The sequence below is a fragment of the Puma concolor genome, chromosome A2, assembly GCF_028749965.1.
Source record: "Puma concolor isolate L17-30 chromosome A2, mPumCon1.1.hap2, whole genome shotgun sequence".
In the NCBI taxonomy this organism is placed as follows: Eukaryota; Metazoa; Chordata; class Mammalia; order Carnivora; family Felidae; genus Puma; species Puma concolor.
Genome location: NC_141668.1, coordinates 23,109,257 through 23,133,324, shown reverse-complemented (window position 1 = coordinate 23,133,324; position 24,068 = coordinate 23,109,257). Strand labels below are relative to the sequence as shown.

The following is a 24,068-nucleotide window of genomic DNA, read 5'->3' as shown; positions in this document are numbered from 1 at the left end:
TGTGGGTCTCATTGGGCTAAACTGACCGTGTCAGTGGGGCTTACATCTACCTCACAGACAAGATTGATGCACCCCATCCCAAGTTCCCCCCAAATCTCATCGCTTTACAGCACCAACCTAGACTCCAGAAGCTCATCTACATCCCACGGATTCAAAACCCCTGACCTTATCATCAAAATCCTCTCAATTAGGTATGGGGGAGACTGGGTAGCCTCTCTCCTGAGGCAAAATTCCTCTCCACCTGTGGGCCTGTGAAATTAGAAAACAAGTTCTCTGCTCCCGAAATACAATGGCGGGACCACCCCAGGATAATAGTCAGACATTCCTGTTCACAAAGAGAAAATGGAATGGGGAAAATAAATAAAAGAAAGTCACTGGTCCCAAGGAATTCTGAAACCCAGCCAAGCAAGCTGGAAAAGGTTTCGGGTGCGGGGCAGAATGCTCAGTCATTCTCCACTCCATGCTCTGGTCCTGCTCCCCTGCCCTCAGGGCCATCCTTTCGTTTTCATAAAGGGCAGCATGTGTTTAAAGCTGAGCAGTCTTCGGTCTTCTCGGCCTATATCCTGCTGTAGAATTTGGGACTCGGGCAACTTTCTCTCACGTTGTCCTCCCTCTGTCCCTTTCAGTCCACGCTGGCGGTGATGCTGGCTAAGATTCTCAAGAGCCCTGTGGGACTACCATATACGTACAGAGACTCACTCCATTAGACCAGAGCCTCACCACAGATCTTGCCTAAACAACCCCATCTCTATTTCCGGCTTCTGCTTAGATGCAGAGGGAATCTATGAGTCACACCCTTGATCTCTTCAGAGTGTTTTGTGTGAGTGAAGACTCTGACCTTTTCATCCTCCTGGGGTGTTAGCAAAAGGCTGTAGAGTAACTCCTTTGTTTGACTTTTCCTTTAGAGCACACTTTCCTACTGAATCTCTTGATGTTAGCGTCCTTTGCAATTGGGGCGGGCTGAGAATTTCCAAAAAACTCTTGATTTTTTTTTTTTTTTTTTTTTTTGGTATAATGGACCTATAACCTCTCAGTTTCAAGTGCACAACATAATGATTTGGTATTTGTAAGGAACGCCTGGTTCTTTCACGGGTGTCTCCTCAATTTATTTCTCTACTCCCGCACGTGTTACCGTGAGTGGCAAAAAGAAACCAGGCCGCACCTCAACACTCTGGAAATCTCACTTAAACAGCCAAGCTCACGAGTCCTGATTTCTGTATAACTTCAGGGCACAATCCTAAGCTCTCTGCCACCACAGGACAAGGGTTCCCTTCCCTCCAGGACCTAAACGCCCTCCTCATCTCCTTCTGAGCCCTCCGCAGCGGCGCCATTAACGTCCACATTCCCGCCAACGATCTCAGCATTCTCTACTGTGATCAGTGTTTTCTCTACTCCTCACTTCTTTCTGAGTCTACCATTCATTAACATCCAGGTTTCTACTAACGTTCTGTTCGAGGCGGTGTCAGCTTTTTCTGTCCTGCGCCCCCAAATTCCTCCCGCATCTACTCATCGCCCAACTCCAAAGCCATTTCCAGAGTCTTAGGTACTTGTTACAGTAGCACCCCACTCCAAGGTACCAAAACCTCTAGTGGTTTTTTTCCCCCTACTTTGAGAGATAATTGGCATATGACATTGTAAAATTTTTAAGCGCACAGTGTGCTGATCCGATACCCGTACATGCCACAAAACCTATTCCTTTTCTCCTGCTGCTGTGACAAATGACCACAAACTTAGAGACATAAGACAACATTCATTTCTTTCTCTTACGGTTCTGTAAGTGAGAAACTCAACACCGGTCTCACTGGTGTCGGCAGGGTTACATTCCTTTCTGAACTGTAGGGTGAATCCCACGTCCCTGCCCTTTCCAACTGCTAGAGGCCACTCACATTGCTTGGCTCCCGGCCCCCTTCTTCCGTCTCCAAATCCAGCAACATTGCATCTGCGACCTGCTCCCCTCATCCCCTCTCTTTCCTGACGCTTCTGCTTCCCTCCTCCACTTTTAAGGACCCTTATCCTTACAGGGCCCACCTGGATGATCCACACCATTCTCCCTACCTGCGGATGGGCAACTTCATTTCCCCTTTGCTGCGTAATGTGACATATTCGCAGGTCCCGGGAATGAGGCCAGGGATATCTTTGGAGGGCCATTATTCTGCCTACCACATCTACTAATCACTTGAAATGAGCCAGGAGCAAACCATAATTCATGGCAGCCTAACGGGAGTCAGAGGAAAGTACTAACAGCTAAACAAACAAAAAAACCCTAATCTATTTTTAACTTTTCCAATATTTAGTGACTATAGCAATCTAAGTGAAGATTTTCTGTTTGTTACTGGTGGCAGATATCGTTAGCTAACTAATCCCATACCCGTTCCCAACCCCTTCTCCCCTGCCTGCCCCTAATAACTCGGGCTTTAAAAGCTAAATAGTCACTTTCCTGGTCCCGACGAGCGTCGTAGAACCCAGCTGTGTCAAATGAAATCTAAAAATCGCCTTGGGAAAAGCTATTGCATACCTGATAAAAGAGGCAGATGGTGCTGGCCCTCCCTGGCCCCTTTCCCGGCACCCCTCCCACCTTGAATGGTGTATTGCCAGTCATCCAGGCACCTATTTTGCAACAATGTGGGATTCAAGAAACACCAGCCCTCGCCCTGAACTACTGAACCAACACTCTACGCCTAGTGACTACATCGGGCTTTCGGTTCTTTCCAGCTGAAAGCCTTACTAACTGCAACTATATTCAATACGACTGCCGGTTAAAGACAAGCACCCTCCTCCGAAATTTATTTTGTTACACAAAAGCCAAATTTACTTAAATGGATTATAGTTAATAATTAGGAAGGCAATTCTTTTTTAAATAACATTTGGGGTGTGTGTGTGTGTGTGTGTGTGTGTGATACATATTCATTCTACAACTGTAAATCAAAATTTTACAGAAAATAAATAGCCACACTCCCAAACACCCAGAGAACCTACTGGTAATACATTAGTATATTTCCATCCACATATTTTCATATATGTACATAAAATATTTTTAAAAGGGAGACTATATAAAGTACATAAACTTGAATCCAACTCTTACTCGGCACTTTTTGAGGACTTTTCCATATCATTAATGTTTCAAAAATATTTTCAAAAAATTAAAGTATCTCCTAATCTGACAACATGGTTGATTAAATGACATTTAAGAATGGCATATATTTATTTTATCCTTTTTGCTAGTATAAACAGTGTTGCAATGAACATTATCACATATAAGTCTTCCTGTGCTATCTCTGATTATTTTCTGACCATACTTCCATCGATGTGGCATTACTGGGTCAAAGGGATAAACCCTGGGCAACTGCATGGCTCAGTCGGTTAGGCGTCCGACTCTTGGTTTCGGCTCAGGTCATGATCTCACGGTTCGTGGGATTGAGGCCCTTGTCCGACTCTGCACTGACAGAGTGGAGCCTGCTTGGGATTCTCTCTCTACTTTCTCTCTGCCCCTCCCCCACTCACACGTGTTCTCTTTCAAAATAAATAAACATTTAAAAAACAAACCACAAAGGGATAAACCTTTTTAAATGTTCGACAAATGTTGCCTAACTGCTTTCTAGACAAACTGAATCAATTTATTATTCTGCCTCCTTTATGTACAAGAATATCAATCTCCCTTACAAATACCTACAGCGTTTTTTCTTCTTTGCCAATTTGATGGGTAAAATTTTATAACTCACTGGAGTTTTTAATTTGCTTTTTTTGGGTTACAGTGAGAATGACTAAAAACAATCAGGTCCTTTCCATTAGTTATTTTATGAACGATCACTTGGAATTTTTTTTAAGTTGAAGAGGTCTTTACATATTACATATACTAGCTTTTTAATATACTTATTGTAAATATTTTGTGTCACTGTGTCATTTACTTTTTGGTTCTGTTTCCATATTATAACGAACCTTTAAAATGTATTAGCAAATCTATTAGCATTATCCTTTGTGACTTTGCTTTATCACATAGGCATGGTTTTCACATGATGACAATCACATTTTAGGAAAGAATGCTTTAAGATATATACATATAATAACATATATATATTAATTCATATATATGTGAATTAACATATATATAACATATATAATAACATATATAACATATATAATAACATATAATATATATAAATAACATATATATAAAATAACATATATATATTAATTCCCATTGGCTTCCTTACAGTCAAAAAAGTAAAATTAACAGAAAAAGAACAACAAATACTCCACTAAATATAGAAGCGCCCCCTCCTAGGTTCTGACCATTCGCATACCTGCTTGTGACAATGATCACATCCTCAGAGATTGTAGCCATTTCTTTGATAGTAAGATAGCACATTCTTCTCAGTGTTTGCTGCAAAATTATTTATAAAAGGCAGCAGTTATTCATAAGGAAATGGTTCTTTACACTATTTGAAGTGAGAGCCCCAAGTAGATATATTTAGAACATTATTCTGAAAAAGGTTCTCACCTACCCCAAAAAAATCCTTTTAAAAATACCTGGATGAGACAACATTCAGAATACTATTGTTTCCCAAACAAGTAACTGATGCACCGGCACACATCTAGGTGAAAATTTTAAAATCCAGTTAATTATACAGAGAGCCAAGCTTTGACAGTGTGAATCCAAAGACATAGATTTCTCAAAGTGTTAAAGGCTTATCCTAGAAAATGTATTTTTAAAATTCTTTAAATATATACGGGGCGCCTGGGGGGCTCAGTCAGTTGAGCATCCGACTTCGGCCCAGGTCATGATCTCACAGTTTGTGGGTTCGAGCCCCGCGTCGGGCTCTGTGCTGACAGCTCAGAGCCTGGAGCCTGCTTCGGATTCTGTGTCTCCTTCTCTCTCTCCGCCCCTCCCCAGCTCATGCTCTGTCTCTCTCTGTCTCTCAAAAATAGATAAATGTTAAAAAAAATTTTTTTTTAATTCTTTAAATATATGGATGGAAAGACATGCAGACTCTATCTTCCTCAGTCCAGCAACTTAGATGTTTTTCCTTGAAGTATTTGTGCTTGTATAACCAACTTCCACTTTCAAGTATCAAGATTTCTAGAAGGATACCTGGATCCAAAGTAACTGTTCACTTACCAATAGTAAAGTTTCATCGACCTTCCTCCTCCCCTTCCCTCTGGTTTATTCATACACTACGGGCACCGGTTCCTCTAGCTTGTCTGGCCTCGTTCCCTACCAGGCAACGTCACATTTCTTATAAGCAGTGAAACTCAAATACATCAGACCCGGCTCCAGACCCCAAGCTGTAAAAAGAACCTGGTGGAGACTAGTGAGCCCATTAAGGGAAGCGAAGGAACTGAGGAGTCTCGTGGTGATTAACCAGGAAAAAAATCATCCAGAGAAAGTTTAAGTGAAAAGAGAAAGAGAAAGCCAGGAGGGGTCAGATGAATGGGGCAGATGACAGCCATACAAACCTACTCTGAGAAGAAAACAAAAAATAAAAATCAAAACTTCAGAGCTGAAGAAAATTTGCCCCTCCCCCCCGATAAAAATCTACCGTGAAGCGGAATAAAACTGGAAATTAAAAAAAAAAAAAAAATTCAGCTAAAGCACAAAAAACGGGGGTGGAGGTGGGGGGAAGGGCTCTACACTATTAGTCATCAGGGAAATACAAAAAAAACCATATTTCAGATACTACTTCACACCCATCAAAATGGCTAAAATGACAAAGAGTGACAATACAAAGTGTTGGCAAAGATGTGCCTGTTACCACTAAAACACACTGTCTAAACGAACACACAGAAATGTCGAATGAAATAGGAACACAAAATTTAACGATGTAGCCAAGGGTAAAATCAAGAGCCATTCATGGGTGCCAAAACGGAAAAGCAAACACCTCACAGCCGGAGAAGTACAAGCCCAGGGCCTTACAGGCATAGGATAAAGGATCTAAAGTCTAGAAAGAGTGAGATTCTAAAAGGCACATTCTTCAGGCTCACAGAAAATCATTCTAGATAATGACTCAGAAATCTGGCAAGACATGAAGAGCAGAAGCGGTAAACAGTGAAGACAGTGTGGTATTGGCTAAAGAATAAACAAATAGACGGATAGAATAGAAGAGACCCTGAGAAATATGCCCACATAAATACAGTCAACTGATCTTTGACAAAGGAGCAAAGTCAATACAATGGAACAAAGGTAGTCTCTTCCCCAGATGGTGCTGGACAAGTGGACAGCCACATGCAAAAAAAAAAAAAAAAAAAATCTAGACACAGACCTTACACTCTTAACAAAAATTAACCCAAAATGGATCACAGACCTAAAGCCAAAATGCAAAACTGTAAAATCCGTAGAAGAAAACATAGGAAAAAACCTAGATGACCTTGAGTATGATGATGACTTTTTAGATATAACCCCAAAGGTATGATCATAAAAGAAATAATGAAAAAGCCAGCCTTATTAAAAGTAAAAACTTCTGGGGTGCCTGGGTGGCTCAGTCGGTCAAGTGTCTGACTTCGGCTCAGGTCATGATCTCCCAGGTCATGAGTTCGAGCCCCATGTCAGACTCTCTGCTGATAGGTCAGAGCCTGGAGCCTGCTTCGGATTCTGTGTCCCCCTCTCTCTCTGCCCTTCCCTGGCTCATGCTCTGTCTCTGTCTCTCTCTCTCAAAAACGAATAAATGTTAAAGAAAAAAAAAAAAAAGCAAAAACTTCTGTTCTGCAAAAGACAATGTCACGAGGATGAAAAAAAACGCAAGCCACAGACTGGGAGAAAAATGCCTGATATAGGATTGTCACCCCAAATGTATAAAAACCTCTTAAAAGTCAAAAATAAGAAAAACAACTTGATTAAAAATGAGCCAGAATGGGGCGCCTGGGTGGCGCAGTCGGTTAAGCGTCCGACTTCAGCCAGGTCACGATCTCGCGGTCCGTGGGTTCGAGCCCCGCGTCAGGCTCTGGGCTGATGGCTCGGAGCCTGGAGCCTGTTTCCGATTCTGTGTCTCCCTCTCTCTCTGCCCCTCCCCTGTTCATGCTCTGTCTCTCTCTGTCCCAAAAATAAAAATAAAAAACGTTGAAAAAAAAAAATTTAAAAAAAAAAAAAAAAAAAAAAAAAGAGCCAGAGACCTTAAGACACTTCACTTAAACAGATAAACAGATGACAAATAAGTATATGAAAGTATAAGCATTAAAGTGTAAGAGCTCTTTACATATCATAGATGTACACACTACAGGTCATTTGGGAAAGGCAAATCAAAATAATGAGATGCCACTACATTCCTAATAGAATGGCCAAAATCCAGAACACTGACAACACCAAATGCTGATGAGGATGTGAGGCATCAGGAACTCTCGCCGGTGGGAATAAAAATGGTACAGCCAATTTAAAAGATGGTTTGGTGACTCCCTGCAAAACTAAACATACTTTTACCATGCAATCCAACAATCGTGTTCCTGGGCATTTGCCTAAAGGAGTGGAAAACTTCTGTCCACATAAAAACATGCATACGATGTCTACAGCAGCTTTGTTCATAGTTGCCAAAACTTGGAAGCAACCAACGTGCCCTTGAGGAGGTGAATGCATAAACTGTGGTACATCCAGACAAAAGAATATTATTCAGCACTAGAAAGAAAATGAGCTATCAAGCCACGGAAAGACATGGAGGAAATTAAGTGCCTGTTACTAAGTAAAAGAAACCAATCTGAAAAAGATACACGCTATGTAATTCCAACTATATGACATCCCAGAAAAGGAGACAGTTAAAGCATCTGTGGTTGCCAGGGTTTGGAGGTTAGGAGGCAGGGATGAATAGATGAAGCACAGAGGATTTTCAAATCGGTGAAAATACTCTGTAGGGGCGCCTGGGTGGCTCAGTCGGTTAAGGGTCTGACTTCAGCTCAGGCTATGATCTTGAGGTTCGTGGGTTCGAGCCCCGTGTCGGGCTCTGTGCTGACAGCTCGGAGCCTGGAGCCTGCTTCGGATTCTGTGTCTCCCTCTCTCTCTGACCCTTCCCTACTCGTGCTCTGTCTCTCTCTCAAAAACAATAAACATTAAAAAATATATAAAAACAAAAAGAAATACCCTTTGTAGCATTTAATGATTATCCACGTGATTATGATGTGCCAATGCAGGTTCATGAATTATAACAAATTTACCACTCTGGGAGGGGATGTTGATAACGGGAGAGTCTATGCACGTGTCGGGTCAGGGAGTATACAGGAAATCTCTGTACCTTCCTTTTAATTTTGCTGTGAACCTAAAGCTGCTCTAAAAAAATAAAATCTTTCTTTAAAAAGTGGTAAGGACGTGAGTAAATCTCAGTGAACAGCAAACAAAACACCCACCAAAAATGATGCATTATCATATGTGTATGTATATAAATGTGCAAGTGTGTATGTATAATATACACGTTTATACATTCGCATACATAAAGAGGTTCTCAAATCTTCCAGGAACAGGTACAAGACAAAGATAAATGTTAGATTCTGCAAGTCAAATATCCATGTTGCAATTTCTAGGGTAACCACTAAAAGAACTTCCAAACTATTATCCCTCTGATGCCCTGTTCATTTTAATTGTCTTTTTTCTCTTTTGGCTTCATTTTGGATAGTTTCTATCTGTCTTCCAGGTTACTGATTTTTTTCCCCCTACAGTCTGGAATCTGCTATGATTCCAGTGTATCCATGCAGTGTATCTTTCATTAAAAAAAATTTTTTTTATTGTTTATTTTTTTGAGAGAAAGAGAGAGCATGAGCGGGGTAGGGGTGGAGAGAGAGCAAGACACAGAATCTGAAGCGGGCTCCAGGCTCTGAGCTGTCAGCACAGAGCCCCACGTGGGGCTTGACCTTGTGAACGGCGAGATCATGACCTGAGCCGCGAGATCATGACCTGAGCCGAAGTCTGCCCACTTAACTCAGGGAGCCATCCAGGCGCCCCGAGGTGATACCTTTCTGAGAACTACACCAAATGAAAAGGTCTTTCCACTCTCACTGGTAGAAATACCAACGAGTGCCAGCCCTGCGTTCTGCTGTTCCTTTCTTTGGCCTTGGGCAGTTTCCTTTTACATATGCACAGATCAATTCTTATCCAAAGGTTTAAGTGGAGCCCTCAGCAAATTGCTACAACTATCTCCTTCCTTTCTTGCTTCTCTCCCTCTCCCTCTACTTCTTTCCTCTTTAGTAATCTGCTCTACAAATTTGAGCTTTCTTGGCTTCCTCAAACTCTGTCGGTTTCCTCAACTCAGAGAGATAACTAGGCTCCTTTTCAGTGGGCCCTCCTTGACCTGATACTTGTAATCTGCCTCTGCACATGAGATAACACTAGGGCTCACTCTGTTTTTCTTTTTTCCAGATCACAGACCCAGGATGCCTGTTAATCTAATGTCTGAAAATTACCGTGTAATATATTTTGTTTGGTCTTCTAGGTGTTTGTGGTAGCAGGATAAGCCTCACCCCTTTACGGCACCATGGCTAGTAACAGAACAGAAATAGGTCTTCTTTTTTTTAGTTTATTTATTTATTTTGAGAGAGGGCATGAGCAGGGGAGGAGCAGAGAAAGAGGGAGAGAGAGAGAATCCCATGCAGGCTCCACACTGTCAGTGCGGAGTCTGATGCAGGGCTCAGTCCCACAAACTGCGAGATCATGACCTGAGCTGGAAACCAAGAGTCAGACACTTGAACGACTGAGCCACCCAGGCACCCCCAGAAATATGTTTTTAATATCAAAATATATGGTGAATTCCTAGGTACTCTTTTATGATTAATTTCCAACACCAATCCTTTGTAACTAGAGAACACGGTCTGTACAATTTCATTCCTTTAAAATGTGTTGCGTCTTGCTTTATGGCTCAGTATATAGTTGTTTTTTTTAAAGATTTTATTTTTAAGTAATCTTTGCACACAACGTAGGGCTTGAACCCACAACCCCGAGATCAAGAATCACGTGCCCCACCAACTGAGCCAGTCAGGTGCCCCTACAATCAATTTTTACAAATGTTCTTTGTGTTTTGCATTTACATTTAACGTGGATTTGGGTCTACATGTATCATCTTATGATATGATTTATGTTTGTCCTTCTTGATCCATCTTTCTTTCTTTCTTTTTTCCCTCCTTCTTATGGCTGGATTTTTCAGCATTCTTTTTTTTTTTTTTTTTTTTCCCACACAATTAATTCGGAAAAGAAAAACAATTAATAGAGAAAAATCAATGAAACAAAAAGCTGGTTGTATGAAGAGATCAATGAAGTTTATAAAGCTCTAGACAAACTTCCCAGGAATAAAAGAGAAGATACAATTTACCAGTATCAGAATGAAAGAGAAGACATTACTTCTGATCCTACAAACACTACAAAAATAAAGGAATATCATGAATAATTTTAGGGAAACAAAGTTCAACAATTTCAATGAAATGAACAAATTCCTTGAAAGACACAAACTACGAGAGCTCACTGAAGAGGATAAATAATTTGAACAGATAGCACCAAATCTATTCTTTTTAATGGGGTTAATTATCAAAAGCCTTCTCCTAAAGAAGACAGCTTTACTAGTGAACTCCATCAAACACTTCAGGAAAAATTAATAATGATTCTACAAAAACTCTTCCAAAAAGCAGAAGAGGAAGAAACACTTCCCAATTCATTTTCTGGGGCCAGCATTATTCCAATGCGAAATCCAGACAAAAATATTGTAAGAAAAACCTGCAGATCAATATATTTCATGACTACAGACTCAAAAATGCTTCACATAGTTTAACAAACAGAAACCAAAGATTTTATGTTTTCCAGAAAAATAAATAAGTGCATCTCACCATATTAACATATTGAAAAAGAAAAGGCATGATAATCTAGTGGGTGTAGAAAAAGCAGTTGACAAAATTCAATACCCATTCACAAAAAAGAAATCTCTCAGCAAACTAGGAATAGAATGGAACTTCCTCAACCTGATAAAGGGCATCTATGACAAACTTAAGAGCTAACACCATACTTGGTGTCACACTTGGTGGTGAAAGACTAAATGCTTTGTCCCTAAGATCGGGAACAAAGCAAGGATGTCCCCAACTGTCACTTGTATTTACCCTGTACGATAGTACAAGAGGACAGTAGGGTAAGACAAGCAAATAAAGAGCATGCAGATTGAAAAGGAAAAAATAAATTCTCAGGAGTCTTCCAAAATACTCCTAGAACTAATAAATGAATTTAACAAGATCACAGGAAACAGGTCAATATGCAAACAATTAATTCATTTATAAACTACAAGCAATATAGACGCAATAGTATTTTAAAAGTCTTAACTAGGGTTAAATTTCACCAAGCATATACAGGACTTGTACTCTAAAATCTACAATACTGCTGACAGGAATTAAAGAGACCTGAGCAAGGAGAGACAAATACTGTGTTTGTGTAGCCAAAAAAACACAATAATGTTACAATGTGAATTCTCCTCAAATTGATCTTCAGATTCAATGTAATCCCTATCACAGTTCCAGCAGATTTTAAATATATGTTACAATGTCAGTTCTCCTCAAATTGATGTTCAGATTCAATGTAATCTCTATCAGTTCCAGCAGATTTTAAATAATAGAAACGGAAGCTGATTCTAAAATTCATATGGAAGGGCAAAGAACCCAGAAGACCCAAAACTTGTGAAAAAGGAAAAGAAAAAAAGGAAAATGTGGACTACTTGCTTTAAAACTTACTATAAAGGTATAGTAATCAAGACAGTATGGTACTAGAATACGAATAAACACATGAATAAACACAATGAAACAAGATAGAATGTTCCAGTGTGCCAATGTAACTCAATCATTATCTCCTCCTTCTTCCATTTTGACATGCAACCATTTCAGTACCATTTGTCCAGACAAGAAAGTTAAGAGGAAAAGGAGGAGGTGGTGAAAGGAGGTAGGGGAGGGAGGTGAAAAGAAATCCAACCCTTACTTTATATCATATATAGAAATTAATTCAAAATGGATCAAAATGCCTAGAAAAAAGGCATAGGAGAAAATCTTTGGGACATTGGGTTAGGCAAAGATTTCTATCATACACATCAGAAGCATAATTCACAACAGAAAAAAAAACCTGATAAACCGGAATTCATCAAAATTTAAAACTTCTCTTTGAAAGACTATGGAAGGAAAAAAACAAGCCACAGACTGGGAGAAAATATTTAGGAAACATATCTGATAAAGGACTTGTATCCAGAATATACAAAGACCTCTCAAAACTCAAAAATAAGATAATATACAATCAAATTATTAAAAATGGACAAAAGATATAAACAGATCCTTCAGTACGGAAGATATACACAAAGCAAAAAAAGCACACGAAAAGATGTTTGACATTATTAGTCATTAGGAATATGCAAATTAAAACTACAAAGAGATACCACAGCATACCTATTAGGATGGCTAAAATTAAAAAGAAATCAATTTTAAAAAGCAAAAAAAGACAACACTAAGGGTTAGCCAGAATTCAGAGTCACTAGAACTTTCTAACAGTGACGGCAGAAACGGAAGAGGGATTGGCAACTTCTTACAAAGTTAAACATGCCTACACCTGTCATCTGTGACCGAGCAACCCCAGTCCTAGGAACTGACCCAAGAAAAATAAAAACTTACGTTTAAAAAATTTATACACGAATGTTTACAGCAACGTTATTCGCAACCACTGAAACCTGGTAATAAACCAAATATCCTTCAAATGGCAAACAGTAGACCAGCTGAGTGAAATAAACAGAAGTGACCTACTGATACAAACAACAGATAAACCTCAAATGCGATATGCTAAGTGACTCAACAGGCTTCATTCATATGAATTCATATCATTGTTATGACTTCCCAGACAGGAAAAATTATGCAGAAAGAAAAAAAGATGAGTGGTTGCCTGGGAGAGAGGATGGGAGGAACAGAAGGATGGGAGGAACAGAAGGATGGGAGGAACAGAAGGATGGGAGGAACAGATCACATGTAGAGGCATGAGGGAACTTTTTGGAGTGATGGAAACATTCTAAATCTTGACTGCAATGGTGATGATACTACTGTATGCATTTGTCAAAATTCATAAAACTATACTCTGTAAAGGGTGAATCTATGAAAATTATACTTTTTTTTTTTTTTTAATGGAGAAGACAACGGTATAAATGAATGAAAACGCCAGCCACACACGGGGAGGAAATATTTACAAAACACCTCTCTGATAAAGGTCTTGTATCCAGAAAATATAAAGAAAGCTTACAACTCAATAAGAAGACAAACGACATGATTTCTTTTTAAAGAGTAAAAGATTTGAACAGACACTTCTTCACCAAAGAAGATACACAGAAAGCAAATAAGCATACATCTGCTTAATGCAGTTGTCATTAAGGAAATGCAAATCCAACAATGTCACTTCTGGGTGTCAAGCAAAGAAAAGGACAGTAGGTCCACACAAAGACTTGTACTTGAATATTTACTTTTAGCGGCTTTGTTCATAATATCCATAAACTGGAAACAACCCAAATATCCATTTACCTGTGAATGGATAAGGAAACAAGACCACCACCATACGGTGAAATACTACTCAGTAGTAAAAGTGAAAAACCACCAACACACACAAAAACTTGAGTCAATCTCAAAGGCCATAAACTAAGAGAAAGAAACAAGACATAAAAGTCATAAAAAGGCTATATGTTATACGATTAAATTTAAGTGAAATTCTAGAAAATTCTAGAAAATGCAACCATGTTGTCAGAAAGTAGATCGCTGACTTCTTAGATGCTAGGGGTCGAGGAAGGACACAGACAACTAAGCGATGTGGGGGCACATTCTGGGGTGATGGAGGTTTCTGTATCGTGACTGTGGAGATGGTTCCATGACTCCACACACTGGTCAGAACTCACTGACCTGTACACTAAAAATTGGTGAATTTTTTTTTTTTTACTTTTTTAAGTTTATTTATTTTGAGAGAGAGAGAGAGAATGAGTGGGGTGGGGTGGAGAAAGAGAAAGAGAAAGAGGGAGAGAGAATTCCAAGCAGGCTCTGCACTGTCAGCACAGAGCCCGATGCGGAGCTCGAACTCGTGAACCGCGAGATCATGACCTGAGCTGAAATCAAGAATCGAACGCTTAACCAACTGAGCCACCCACGTGCCCTGGCGAATTTTATAATATGTAAGTTATACTCAGTAAAGCTGTATTTAAAATACTAAAATAAGAAACATTTCCTATAAGTCAATAAGGGGAATATAAATACGCAAAGAATATGAATAGGCAATTCACAGAGGAGGAAAGTACAATGGCCACTAAACATAGGAAGAGTCTCAATTTCAGCAATGATCATGAAAATGCAAATTAAAACCACAAAGAGATGTCATTTCACATTCTTCTGAATATCAAACATTTAGATCTGATAATAAAGTGTCAGGAACAGGTTTAAGGATTTGAAGCAACGTCTATGTAAATTACTCATACAAGATCAGTTTAAAGATCAATTTGATAAGATCAAATAACTAGCATTATCTAGAAATGCCAGTTGTAGGTATCTCCCACGGAAAAATTCTAAGTGCACAAGACATGTACATAAACATTGTGTATAATATCATTTGGAATAGCAAAAAGGGGGAAGCAACTATTATCTACCAAGGGGAGAATGAATAAATAAATAGAAATACTGTATATTAACACACTGGGATTACATGCAGCAGTGAAAATAAATAAAGTAGATGTATGTGTAGCACGAAGGTAGATCTCAAAACTATTAATTTTGAAAACAGCAATAATAATATGATCACTTATATTTTTTTTTTAGTTTTTTTTTCAACGTTTATTTATTTTTGGGACAGAGAGAGACAGAGCATGAACGGGGGAGGGGCAGAGAGAGAGGGAGACACAGAATCGGAAACAGGCTCCAGGCTCCGAGCCATCAGCCCAGAGCCTGACGCGGGGCTCGAACTCACGGACCGCGAGATCGTGACCTGGCTGAAGTCGGACGCTTAACCGACTGCGCCACCCAGGCGCCCCTGATCCCTTATATTTTTAAACACACAAAAATATTAAGTATAGATTATGCATACAAACAAACGTATGTACTACATATATACAAACATTGATAGGAAGTTACCAATCTCAAGAGGGTAATGACCCTCTGGCAAAGGAAGGCTGGAAAACGAAGAAGCCCCACATGCTGCCAGCAAATTCTCCACCTCTCCTTCCTCCCCCCAAAAAACCTCAATCCCACGTTCTGCCTAAGGGACCATCAAAATGAATCACAGCATGCTATACGTTGTTAGTTACCTCAGTCACTACAAAAAACCTAAAATATCCTGGCCACTATTTGTCACCTGGAAACTTATCCCCGTGCAGCTGGGAACAGCGCCTAATGGGACTCTGTCTTCCATCCTTCTCAAATCCCAAACTCCATCAGGCTCTCTGGCACTTTCATCATCACTTATATCCTTAACTCTTCTCGGAACACCCCCATCTTGCCTCTAACTGGAAGCTGGCTCCTCCCTAAGAGTCCCCTGCAGCCCTCCCAAATAGCGGCTGGTGTCTCTCCTTTAACCCTCATCCACCAGACCTACAGGTGGGGAAGCTCACCGCCTGTTGAAATCTCACCTGTCACCACTCCTGGTTGCCTAAATAGACCTCCGGGTACTTGCCTTATTTAAAAAAAAAATATTAGTACCATGTTCGCCACCACAATCTCCAATATTAGCCCAGTAATAATCGCAGGTGACTTTAATATCCATACAGACAATACTTCTAAAGCTAACTACTCGGTAGAATTGGCCTCGTCTCCGCCGATCCTTCCTTCCTTTTGCAATCGCCCACTTCCACTGTTGCCCCCACCAGTAGAACAGTATCCCCCCTCATCATTTCATTTCTAAGCAACTTACTCCCCAGCCACCGCTCTGGACTCCAACCACCCTTTCACTTCCTCATGACCTACGATCCATCGATCCGATCAACTTCTCACTGTTCCAGTCAGCCCGTGTCCTTGCTTCGTAACCAGATCCCACAGTTAATAGTTCAATTACTCAACTTCCTTGTTCTTCCCCCCCGTTTACTAACCTGGCAAAAACCCTAACCCTGATTGAATCCAATCTCCAACTGCTCTATGCCACATCCTGAAGCGTGCAGCCGGAGAAAAACACTCTCTGTGCCACCAAGTAATACATTCAATTCATGACCACTAACTCGAAGGGGCCATTCATACTCTCCAACAACCTGCATTTCCCCATTCCATTTCCTAGAAAATTATTTCATGCCTTCTTTTTTGTTTAGAGAGAGAGAGAGAGAGAGGGAATCCCAAGCAGGCTCTGCACCATCAGCACAGAGCCCCAAGCAGGGCTCGATTTCCTGACAGCAAGATCATGACCTGAGGCGAAATCAAGAGTCGGACACTTAACAGACTGAGCCACCCAGGGGCCCGGATGCCTTCTTTGCTTAATACAACCTCCGTGCCAGAGGCTTCGAGTTTGTCCTCCTTCTGTTTCTTCCCTGCCCTGAACCCTCTTCTCTGCTCTATGTCCAGCTCTCCCTCCCAACTGCCAGCCCTCTGAGCAAATTCACCACCAGACACTTGCACGACAAATTCACAGAGCCACGAAGAGGCAGCAGCCTTCCACAATTGTTACACCAGTCCCTCTCCACGACCCTCCTCCAGCAGCCTGAAATGCCGAGCTTTCTAGTCTAACTCCACTACTACATAATTCTACGGTAATCATGACGGTTCTGCTTCCCTGATTGAATTCGCCCCAAATTTCTGGTATAGGAAGTGATTACAGGGAAACAGGACCTTAACAATAGAAATCTGAAATTGCTTCTCTGATTTGATAAAAGGCATGAATGGCCCCATTTCCAGTTGTAAAGGGGATACTCATAGTCCAGGGCATGCAGGGGCCAAAGTACTTAAATCATCACCTGGAGAAGCAGATTCAAGGACCTATAGAAGACAAGGCTTGGGTAACCCAGTAGTGGCTGCCATGGAATGTATTGTAAACATGGGTTCTTACAATGGGTTAGTTGCTTCTAAGGACACCGGAGAACTTGGTCAAAGAAATGAGTCCAGAGTTTTAAATTCACTGCTCAAAGTCTAGGTGAGGGACTAGAAATTTTCTAGAATGCCTTGATAGAAAGCCTGTGTCATGTGGACACAGGGCCAAGAATTCTGAAAAGCAAATCCTCTGTGTGGCCGAGTTATAATGCAAAATCAATACCCACCCTGCAGGGAATCTTAGGTTAAAGGGAAGACTTTGATCAGGAAGGAATGGGACCCTGGGAACTGGGATGGGGACATACGGGCAGATTCTGAGAAAGCTGAGCCTAAACTCCCCAGGCCTCCTGTGCAAGTAGCAGCTCTTTATTCTGTCTGAGGAAAGGAGTCTCCCTTTGCCTGAAGAGTGTGTAACAGCCTCAACTGAGACAGCTGCCTGACAAGGGACTGCTGATGTTCGTAAGGAGTCACCTCCTCCTGAAACTTATCATTACCCAGACACTTAACCACACTCACATCCTACAAGTTTCTGGGGGTTGGGGACAAAACGTGGCCTGGAAAGATATGCAAAACATACCAAAACACTGCAAGATTGGGACAGTTTATGTCACCAGAAGGGTGGGAAATAGATCTCCCCAGACTCCCTTCTCTGCAGGTTCTGAGCTAGAGCCGGGCAAAAGAGAAATACGCACATTTAGAAGACGGAAGCAAAGCTGTGGCCATCATGCTCTGGGAGTCGGGGTGGCTTACGGCAGAAACACAAACGCTGAGGTGCCGGGAGCTTTACTTTGTCCTTTCTCTTCTTTTTCCCTCCCCATGTCCTCTTCCCCACTGTGCATCCGGCTCATCTTCTTACCTGCCCGACCCGCTGACCAACGGCAACCCCAGGCTCACCAGAAACTTGACTATGAACTTAGAGAGGTGGTAGCTATGTCCACTGACTTCCACACCAGTCCACTTTCGCCGTGGCGTGCCACAAGCTGGATGGGAATGGCTTTTATGACTGTATGACAGATGCGGGGTGGGGGAGGGGACTGCTTTATGCTATATTCTATCCATCTCTCATACTCACATGGCCGTTAATGAACATTGAAAAATTTGATGAAGATAAATAATGTTTAAGTAATGCTAAATATTGCAAGCAACCTTTCCCAATTTAGAACGTTCGGAGCTCCCCCAGGAAAAAGAATAAAAGGAGTTTTTCCAGCCGAAAAGAATAAAATAAAAAGACTTACATCGTTGGATTGAAACAACCGAGTCATTGCAAAGAAGGCTTCTGTGGCTTCCATAGTTCCAAAGTGCTCACCCTAAGGAAAATTTAAAACAATTTCTTAAACTTAAATAAAGCATACCAAGGATTTTCTCTTTATTTCTCTTTATTTCTGCAAAAGTCTCTTAGAACTCGGGAAGAAAATCTCTTTGTAAACATTCTGCCTCTACGCTGTTTTTCTGGCTTTCAATTTATAAACGTGCATGGCCATTTTGTCCACTCCTTATTTAAAATAATTTAGTATCACAAGCCATGCTATAAAAGTTCTGGAATAGTAGTCTCTAACCTTTTAGCAGGAACTATTTTAATTTCCCTAGAGAACTGCAATTTACAAGGAGGTAGAAAATAATAGCAAATTGAGTTTCTAATCAGAATGGCATGTTATTACTACACCACCTACAAGCAGAGATCACACCTTTTCCATTTCCATAATCCAATGCCCAGCACAAAGCCTGACATAAGAGCATAATAAATATTAAATTGTAAAGAACTACATATTAGGAATCCTAGAAAACATGGCAAAAAGGGACCAACTGAAAGGGCAGGAACCAGATTAGTTATATGAAAGTAAGCCTTTGGATGATGCTTTGCATCAGAACTTTACTGCGCTTCATAAATCATCTGAGGAGCTTGCCAAAACGCAGAATCTGATTCAGTGGCTCTGGGTGAAGCCTGAAATTTTGCATTTCTAACTAGCTCCCGGTGATGCAAATGCTGCTGGCCTGGGAACAACATTTTTTTTAAGGCACAAGATGCTAGATAACCTGTTTCACTCACAGTCAAAAATTCCAGATTATAGACCGCCTAAAACATGACCATTTCAATATTTAATTTCATTAAAAGCAATCCTATATAAGGCATTAGGCTCAATCACTTCAATCTATTTGTCACTTACAAGAATAAGAGTTTATAAGAATAAACAGATTCTGATGAAAAACTTTAAAAGTTTAGGATGAAGGACAAAGTATAAGAATTTACAATCATTTATTTTTATTTATTTTTTAAATGTTTATTTTTGAGAGAGAGAGAAACAGAGCACAAAGGGAGGAGGGGCAGAGAGAGAGGGAGGCTGGAACCTGCTTCTAAAATCCGAAGCAGGTTCCAGCCTCTGAGCTGTCAGCACAGAATCTGATGTGGGGCTCAAACCTATGAACCACAAGATCATGACCTGAGCCAAACTGGGACACTCAGCCACCCAGGTGCCCCTACAATCATTTAAATCACAGTACCCAACTTGCTCACCAACAACAGATTTCCCCCTCTTTCTTTCATAAATATGTAGGGAATACACACAGGTCCATGCACTTTTCAGTCCTATCAACAGGCCCTAAGTCCCTGCTTTTTGACTTGAAATTTAGAATATATGAATAGGCCAACTGCGGTAGAAATTTAGAAGTATTTTTCCATAAAGCATTACCAACAACTAGACAAAAGATTAAACTAAGGTTCCCAAACCTGTTTCCGTAGTTGACTGTGTTTATCATATTATACTGGTAACTTCCTTATCAACATAATTAAATGTTTCAACATGAGTTGCTCAGCAAAGAGGCATTGGCCAATATAAAAGTATATGCTACTTGGGGCACCTGGGTGGCTCAGTCGGTTAAGCATCCTGCTTCGGCTCAGGTCATGATCTTGCCGTTTGTGACTTCAAGTCCTATGTGGGCTCTATGCTGACAGCTGAGAGCCTGGAACCTGCTTCGGATTCCATCTCCCTCTCTCTCTGCTCCTCCCCCACTCGTGCTCTGTCTCTCTCTCTCTCCCTCTCTCTCTCTCAAAAATAAATAAACATTAAAAGATAAATAAAAAATTTTAAAAAGTATATGCTACTCTGCACCAACTTCATCTACTGGAAACTCTGCTTATAGGGGCGCGTGGGTGGCTCAGTCGGTTAAGCATCCGACTTCAACTCAGGTCATGAATTCAAGTTCATGGGTTCAAGCCCGCATCGGGCTCTGTGCTGACAGCTGGGAGCCTGGAGCCTGCTTCAGATTCTGTGTCTCACTCTCTCTGTCCCTCCCCAGCTCACACTCTGTCAAAAATAAATAAACTTTAAAAAAAAAAAAAAAAAAGAAAGAAACTCTGCTTATATAATGGATTTAGTCAAGGACACAATGTGTGCTACAAAAAATTAAATCAGGGGCGCCTGGGTGGCTCAGTCGGTTGAGCGTCCGACTGGTCACGATCTTGCGGTCCGTGAGTTCGAGCCCCATGTCAGGCTCTGGGCTGATGGCCCAGAGCCTGGAGCCGGCTTCCGATTCTGTGTCTCCCTCTCTCTCTGCCCCTCCCCCGTTCATGCTCTGTCTCTCTCTGTCTCAAAAATAAATAAATGTTAAAAAAAAAAATTTAAAAAAAATTAAATCAAACAGACTTTGCTTTAAATGTTTCTAATATGGTACCACGGAGGGATAGGATGTTTGTGTAGGAATGTATTTTATGGAAAAGTATGCACTCGATGCTCAGTCTCCATTTGCAAATTACAAATCATTAAGTCTCTGAATGAGGCCTTCAGTCATGAAATACAGTAAAAGTAAAAGATATTCTCATGGAATTCAAATTGGAAACCATAGTCTTCTTACCACCATATGTAAACCACTGGAAGTCTGTGTGTGTGTGCGTGTATGTGTGTGTGTGTGTGTGTGTGTGTGTGTGAATCTAAGAAACAAAATCACATTTTCTAAGCTCCTAGACATTTCATGACACTTTTTTAGTCTGAAGCAAAACAAACCAAAGCACAAGAAAAAACAAAATAACAATAACAGCAAACAGAATCTATGTTCCATCACAGCAAATACTTTTGTTGGTTTTCTCTGTTACATCCCCAGTGCCTAAAGCAGCATAGGAGTCAGCGGGTGTATTACAAATATTTGCTGAATGACCGAATGAAAACTATTCCTGAATGTATGTGTCCAGGCTATGCTCTACACTCATTACCTCATTGAATCATTACAACTTTATAAAACAGGTATTATCATAATCACCATTTATAGAAAAGGACATTAAGGCACGACATGGTTAAACTCAGAATCATTCTGCTTGCCGTGGTACAGTAGGGATAATAAATAAAATCTATTAAAATCAAAGCTTGAAAAACATCACTATTATATTCCTCCCCCTCAAAAAAAGGTAAAATATCTATTTGGAATTTGTTGAAGATTTTGTACTACATTTTGGGGGGGGACATAAAGACCTCTGAACAAATCTGAACAACACGCTTTAACATGAACTAATGCTTGTTAATTTCAAATTGATGTTGAGAATCTACCACATGCTTGGCTGGTCTGGAACCTCATGAATAAAACAGAGATATGTCATAATCCTTGTCCTCAAGAAGTTTTACATATCATTGCCTTAATCAAACACTGCAGACTTTTAAATTAAGTGAATTTAAAAAAATAAATAACGATACTTTCCAGAAAGTGCTTCACTGCATGTTATTCCAGGAAACAAATCTGAAGAAAATCAAAATAGTCTACCTGGTTCAGTAAGTAAAGGATCTTTGTAAGAATATGTAAACATCTTCTTGGATTGATGGGTGTTTCATTGAATATACGAGCCTATGGGGACAAAAAAGCATTGTTACACTAGTATATTTTCTATCACAGATTTCTATCACAGATTGCAAAAAATCAACTGTAATCAAACAGACATATTCTAATAAACATAAAATAAACATATTTTAATCACAATATCCAAATAATGTTGTTTACAGTTTTCAATTCATCATACTATATGATACATTATTAGATACGGCCTTGACTTTCTACCTACACTAACTCCTTCCCTTCGATCTAGTACGTCAATTTTATGCGCTTTATGTGTTAAGTAAGAATCACAGTATTTATCTACACCATTTGAAAACAATTAACATCCACAACTTCCTTCAGTAACCTTACACTAAACACCTCTTTAGCATTGTATTTAAAATTATCACCATGTAGCAGAGTCTACATGTTTTTGCATTTCTATAAATTCTAGACCTGCTTCTGATTAAGTAACCCCTCTTCCTTTTCCCTCAAGTCTATATTCTCTGAACACAGTTATTATATTCTTCAATTCTTATTTTTGATCATAGTATTCAAGCAGCTCTCTGCCCACCATCTAAAATGGAATAGAAAAGAAAGAACACAGGGTGCCAGCTCAGGTCATGATCTCAGGGTCTGTGAATCTGAGTCCCCCATGGGGTTCTCTGCTGTCAGCACAGAGCCCACTTCGGATTCTCTGTCCTCCTCTCTCTCTCTGCCCTTCCCCCACTTGTGCTCTCTCTATATATTATCTCTCCCTCAAAAATAAATAACTTAAAACACACACACACACACACACACACACACACACACACACACACACACACAATACAGTTCCAAGTCATACCTCCTGTAAGACAGCACTCTTCTCCAGATGCCGAAAAGGATTGGAGCCACTACCTATATCATAAACAAAAAATGTCTTTAACAGCTGTCCTAGACAAACTTATCTACAGAAGCGTATTGATTGCTTGGGGTATCTCACCTAAGTGAAGTGACCATTTGGATATCACAGTGACAACCATTACTATTATGCATATAAACTGAATAAAATCATTTTGATCCTGGTACTAGCTGTCATTGCTATCCTTATAAGATCGCGTACTTCTGTTTTGCAGGAACTCTGCCCAAAACGAGTGTCTTCTTTCCCTGTCCTCTTTTTACGTGAATGTTACAAGTATATGTCATGTGCACACAGCTAAGATTCATGAGATTGTGGTAGGGCCCTTTGGATTTCCCTAAAGGCAAGCACTATCTTTGGTGTTTCCAACAACTTCTGCCAGGCAGAAAAGAGTTTAGCAAAGAATCCTGCAAAGCTGAAAGGGGCCGTGGAGATTTACTAACCCAAGCCTCGACCACACCACGGGAGAGCACCAAACATTGAGGGCTTTGGGTCTGGGGATTGGGGTTTTTTTGTTGTTGTTGTTTTTAGGTGGCTTGACATCTTCCCCATTTGCTCTGGACCAAAGACGGGTTATCAAGAACGCAACTGGCTTTTGGATGCCGGAGCATTAAGCGACCCATGTACCAGGGGGCAGTCTTAACCCCCCTGGGAAGACTGGAAGGTACAAGGCGCCTCCAAGTTCATACACACACAAGTCCCATGGAGCCCAGACCCACTCTGGGCCTCCCACTACCAGCGCCCCCCCGCCTCGCCCACGCGCGCACCCACTCCCTCCGCCACGCGCCGTGGGCCCGCCTCCTCTGCGGGCAGCCCACCCCAGGCGAGCGCGGCGGAGGCGGCTCCGAGGGGCTGCGCCCAGGGGAGGGGGCGGGAGCGGGGGGCGGGGCCGCCGAGCTGCCCAAGCGGCGCGCGGGCGCGGGGCGGGAGCGCGCGACCCGAGGGGAGGCTCCGGCGCCCGGGGGAGGGGCTAGGGGCAGGCCCCCGGCTGCAGCAGAGCGGAGCCGGGCGGAGGGAGGAGCGGGCTCCAACTCCGGCCCCCTGGCACACCGGCGCCCACGCCTTCGGGTCCGCGGCCCCCAAGAGCAGGTGGCGGCGGGCGAGGAAGGGGCCCCCGCGGCGGAGGGTGGGCGTCAGAAGCCCAGCGCGTACCAGACTCCTCGTCCTTCTTGTCGAATTTTTTAATCATCTTGGACGACTTCCCAGCGCCCAGACCCACCGCAACCGTCCCAGGCGCCGCAGCCGGCGAGCGGAAGAGGCTGCAGGAAGGCCGGCCCCGTGCTCTGGAGCCGGTTGGGTCGCCGTCCCGTCACTCGGGGAGAAGGCCCGCCCTTCCCCGGCTGTCGCGGCCGCTCCTGTCCCCTGGGGACGCGGCCACGCCCTCTCCTCCTCCCCCAGCCGGGCGGAGGCGGGGCCAGGCGCTGGGCCC

The 24,068-nt window shown here is 41.6% G+C and overlaps 1 protein-coding gene across 1 annotated transcript in view; it reads right to left on the bottom strand.

The window, feature by feature from the left end:
• The window catches only part of COPG2 (coat protein complex I subunit gamma 2), a 116,495-nt gene extending 92,556 nt beyond the window's left edge, over positions 1-23,939 (bottom strand). Inside the window, exons 1-5 of the mRNA XM_086689996.1 lie at positions 23,792-23,939; positions 22,586-22,638; positions 21,691-21,771; positions 18,180-18,251; positions 4,302-4,381 (exon numbers count right to left, since the gene is read on the bottom strand). Coding sequence (XP_086546122.1) covers positions 4,302-4,381; positions 18,180-18,251; positions 21,691-21,771; positions 22,586-22,638; positions 23,792-23,828 — 323 coding nt within the window. The 5' untranslated portion in view covers positions 23,829-23,939. The remainder of the gene's footprint in view (positions 1-4,301; positions 4,382-18,179; positions 18,252-21,690; positions 21,772-22,585; positions 22,639-23,791) is intronic.
• Positions 23,940-24,068: the final 129 nt, after the last annotated feature.